Genomic DNA, 4955 nt, shown 5'->3' with positions numbered 1-4955 from the left:
TTCATCCACTACACTACTAACTGAACTGAAAATCAATTTGATAGCACACTATGTCCTTCATTTTAATAGTTACTAGAGAGACTGGAGATCTTTCTTTTTAGGATACAAATGCACCTTTCATTAGAACCTACAGATATAAATAGTCAAATACTTTTCCAAATTAAAAAAAAACAAACTGTCATTGTATAAATGGAAGAATTTTTCGACAGAATGCCTTATTTGTAAGCACTAATCTTGCTGTTCCAAAAATCACATTTTGATTGGTAGATTACCTTTCACTTATCCTAAGAATCCTCATGGTGGAGGACCCTCTAAATAGTAGCACCTGTTTAGAGTATGAAAGCATGCAGAGCTCTGGAGACTAAACATCCATTCAGAAGGACATCTTGAATCTTTATTTATTTATTTATTTGAGACGGAGTCTTGCTCTGTTGCTCAGGCTGGAGTGCAGTGGCATGATCTCGGCTCACTGTAACCTCTGACTCCTGGGTTCAAACAATTCTCCTGTCTCAGCCTCCTAAGTAGCTGGGATTACAGGCATGTATCATCATGCCTGGCTAATTTTTTTTTTTTTTTTTTTTTTTTGGAGACGGAGTCTTGTTCTGTCGCCCAGGCTGGAGTGCAATGGTGCGATCTTGGCTCTGCAACCTCTGCCTCCCGGGTTCAAGCGATTCTTCTGCCTCAGCTTACCGAGTGGCTGGGACTACAGGCGCTTGCCACTACGCCCAACTAATTTTTTGTTTTAGTAGAGATGGGGTTTTACCATATTGGCCAGGCTGGTCTCAAACTCCTGACCTTATGATTTGCCCGCCTCAGTCTCCCAAAGTGTTGGGATTACAGGCGTGTGCCGCCTCAGCGCTTATTCTTAGTGGTGGCTATTCCTCCTGAAGTTTTCGCTGATTTAAGATGACCATTATATGCTGAATTATAATAATTTTCATTTGTCTTTCTTCTATGACCCTGGTCTCCATTAGGGCAGGAGTTATGTCTTTTATCATTTTTTTAAAAAAAAGGTTTGATAATGGCTGGCTGGCTAATTAGGCCTTTCCCTCCCAGGCTCAGGTGTATCTAGGCCATAATTGTTCTCGAAAATCACAGCATAATAACTCAGCGACTAATCTGGATCGTGCCTGAGATTTCTAATCATATTTTCTCATGACTATACTTCTAAATTTATAGTTTTCCTAGAAGCATCAAGATTGTTCACAACTCTGTTTCTTCCCTACACTATCTTAAAAATTATCAATGAAAGATTAGGGTGGAGGGTGTGGAGGGAAGGAGTAATTCTATCTCAAATACTTTAGTACTAGTTAAATTGAAGGTACTATCAAGCCAAAAGTCATTTGGACGGGGCAGGTTTTGGCTACAGTTTGACTGTTACATCTTTAATAATAATAATACATTTATTAAAGATGTAACAGTCTATTTATTTAAGATGTAACAGTATGTTTTTACTATTATTATTAAATATAATAATAATACATTCATTAAAGATGTACAACGGCAAGATCTCGGCACACTGCAACCTCTGGTTACTGGGTTCAAGTGATCCTCCCACCTCAGGCTCCCCGGTGGCTGAGACTACAGGCACGCACCACCATACCTGGCTAATTTTTGTATTTGTAGTAGAGATAGGGTCTCATCATGTTGGTCAGGCTGGTCTTGAACTCCTGACCTCAGGTGATCCACTCACCTTGGCCTCCCAAAGTGCTGGGATTACAGGCATGAGCCATTGCACCCAGCCATAAATGTTTTGCGTATAATACTAAAAAATTCTAAAATAACCTAAATGTCTAATGTTAGCAAAACGTTTAAGTGAATTGTGAAAAACCAGTCACAGAGCACTAGGCAGTTATTTAAAATGGTGGTTTTGAAGGCTACATAAAATAGAAAAGTGCTTGTCGTAATTTTAAGTAAAAAAAAAAATATTAAACTATAGACATAGCATTACTACTACTCCCCAACTTCAAAACAGCAAGGTTCACATCTGGCAGTATATATAATAGACTAAGGTAAATTATTTAAAACTGACAAATACCCATAGTCTAAATAAGAAAGACACAACTGAAAAACAAAAGTCCAGAAAAAACTTACATTTCCAGTAGTATTCATGACTGACTTGATTTCCCTTTTACATGCTTTCAGAGACTTCATTTGGATATAAGCTCGTACTTTATACTGTCAAAGGGAAAATGTTAGTATGTTAGAACTATGGTGGATTTATATAAAGTTTTACTTTCTAATTAAGAAAATTAAACCCAATCTATTTACAACATAGTTATACTAATTACTTGCCAAATCAAGTTTAGAATTTTAAAAAATGCTATTTTCACTGTACTCTTTGAATATATTTCAAAATACTAAAATCATGGTAGAATAAAAACTTAGCCACATGCAGTGGCTCATGCCTCTAATCCCAGTATTTTGGGAGGCCGAGGCAGATGGATCACCTGAAGTCAGGAGTTTGGCCAACATGGTGAAACCCTGTCTCTACTAAAAAGACAAAAAACTAGCTGGGTGTGGTGATATGCGCCTGTAATCCCAGCTATTTGGGAGGCTGAGGCAGGAGAATCGTTTGAACCTGAGAGGCAGAGGTTGCAGTGAGCCAAGACTGCGCCACTGCACTCCAGCTTGGGTGACAGAGTAAGACTCCATCTCAAAACAAACCAAACCAAAACAAAACTCAACTACTCAAGTTCCAGGGAAAAATCCTACCAATCATCATCTGTACATGGCTAACAATGACTTTTAAAATTCTACAAGTTGATTTTATCATGCAGTATATCCCCAGGCCATTTCTCTCAAAATTAATAGAGCAATTTAAATAAATTATATTATCATCTTAAGCAAAATATATTTAGCATAAATGTGCTTCTAAACTATAATACGTCAAAGTCAAACAAATATATGTGCCAATGATCTCATTGCTTCATTTATATAACTACAATTAAATATATGTGATGTATTATCCCCCTTTAAAATTTACAGTACCTGATGTATCTTTGATTTTGCAGCTTCTATTAGGGCTGCACTTTCAGCTTTATGATTAGATCCATCTTTGTTGGTGTTATTACCAGTCTGTAGGGTGGTAAGACAAAGTTTTCCAAAATTAAACATTTTTGACCATAGTTTAAATCAGTGATTTCCAAGTAAGCTAATCTAAATTACCTAGAGAGCATTTTCAAAATGTAGAATTTGTGGGGCATGGTGGTCCATGCCTGTAATCCCAGCACTTTGGGAGGCTGAGGTGGGTGGATCGCTTGAGCCCAGGAGTTCGAGACCAGCCTGGGTAACACGTTGAAATCCCATCTCTACAAAAAATACAAAAATTAGCTGGGCGTGGTGGCATGTACCGGTAGTCCCAGCTACTCAGGGGGCTGAGGTGGGAAGACTGCCCAGGAGATGAAGGCTGCAGTGAGCCGTGACTGTGCTAACTGTACTCCAGCCTAAGGTGGCAGAGCAAGAACCTGTCTTTAAAAATGGCAGAATCCCAGGTCCCACTCCCAGAGACTGAGGTTCAGTGGTCTAAAGTGGGCAACAGAAAACTCTACTCATGAGAAGCTCACAGTTGAACGTAATAATGAGCTGGTTTTATTTACTAATTTTAATTTTTCATAGAGACAGGGGTCTCCCTATGTTGCCCAGGCTCATCTCAAACTCCTGGGCTCAACTGATACTCCCATCTCGGCCCCTCAAAGTGCCAGGATTACAGCCATGAGCCACTGTGCCTAGCCTGGGCTTGTTTTAAAAAGCATGAATATTACTTAAGAAAAACTGATTATCTTTCTAAAACCCAGAACAGAATCTATCACCCACTTCTTAAAACTTTCTCTGTTATGAACACTGCCAATCACATCAAATCTGAACTTCCTAGTATTCAAAGTTCTTCAAGCTATCACTCATACTCACATTGCCAACCTCATTTCCCACTGCTCTCCACAGTGTTTCTCTGGTACTGTCCGTCTCATTACCAGAAAGGTTTCCAGCACACCACAAACCCATATCTTCTGTGATATTCTCTGCCAGGCTGGTTATCCTGCTCCACCCACCCTTCCTTCTCTGGCTTGTCAAATTGTTAATCATTTTCTGAGGCCCAAATCAAATGTCTAAATTCCTTTGAAACATCCCCTAACTTCTTTCACCTCTTTCCTCCCTGTCCATGAATAGATGTTGCCCAATTTATCTCTTCCTAAATCTCAGATCCTTGAAAGCGAGGACGGCAATGTTTTTGTTTTTGTCACCTTAGTATCTAGCAGAGTACCTTATAAGCTGGCAGACTATATAAGCATCTGCTAAACTAGATAATAATCAAATACTAAAGTACTGAATATAATATTTTTTTTTGTTTGTTTTTTTGAGACGGAGTTTTGCTGTTGTTGCCCAGGCTGGAGTGCAGTGGCACGATCTTGGCTCACCGCAACCTCCGCCTCCTGGGTTCAGGCGATTCACCTGCCTCAGCCTCCCAAGTAGCTGGGATTACTGGCGTGTACCACGATGCTTGTCTAATTTTGTATTTTTAATAGAGACGGGGTTTCTTCATGTTGGTCAGGCTGATCTTGAACTCCCAACCTCAGGTGATCTTCCTGCCTCAGCCTCCCAAAGTGCTGGAATTACAGGTGTGAGCCACTGTGTCCAGCAAATATAAATATTTTACTACACGATGTTTCAGTAAAATGCTAAGGTTATTCAACTGAAATCCCTTATGAACACATCCTTAAATTGAAAAAAGTAATGCCAGATATTTATTTTCTTTTTAAACGTCAAGAATGTACACTGGTAAAATGGCATTGACAATGTTTCCTGCAAACATTTCTTTGAAAACAAAGGGGCAGAAAAAGGAAGAAAGAAGGGTCATCTCTTGATAATCAGAAGCACAAGCAAAAGAAAAAACATGAGACCCAGGATGTACTCGTACTGGGCACCAAGTCTCTCACTAGAACATGGTGAAGCCGAAA

At 39.3% G+C, this 4955-nt stretch overlaps 1 protein-coding gene across 4 annotated transcripts in view; it reads right to left on the bottom strand.

The window, feature by feature from the left end:
• The window catches only part of CNOT10 (CCR4-NOT transcription complex subunit 10), a 96807-nt gene that overhangs the window by 60638 nt on the left and 31214 nt on the right, over window positions 1–4955 (bottom strand). For all 4 annotated transcript variants that reach the window (XR_005198937.1, XM_017521687.1, XM_017521688.2 and 1 more), the window contains 2 exons: window positions 2992–3078; window positions 2095–2178 (listed from right to left, as the gene is read on the bottom strand). Coding sequence is in view for 3 of the 4 variants with exons in the window: in XM_017521687.1 (XP_017377176.1) it covers window positions 2095–2178; window positions 2992–3078 (171 nt within the window). In the remaining variant the exon portion in view is untranslated. The remainder of the gene's footprint in view (window positions 1–2094; window positions 2179–2991; window positions 3079–4955) is intronic.

The sequence above is a fragment of the Cebus imitator genome, unplaced genomic scaffold (genome assembly GCF_001604975.1).
Source record: "Cebus imitator isolate Cc_AM_T3 unplaced genomic scaffold, Cebus_imitator-1.0 Scaffold21, whole genome shotgun sequence".
Taxonomy (NCBI): Eukaryota; Metazoa; Chordata; class Mammalia; order Primates; family Cebidae; genus Cebus; species Cebus imitator.
The sequence above is the reverse complement of the archived record's forward strand: the minus strand, read 5'-3'. Positions and strand labels throughout refer to the sequence as shown.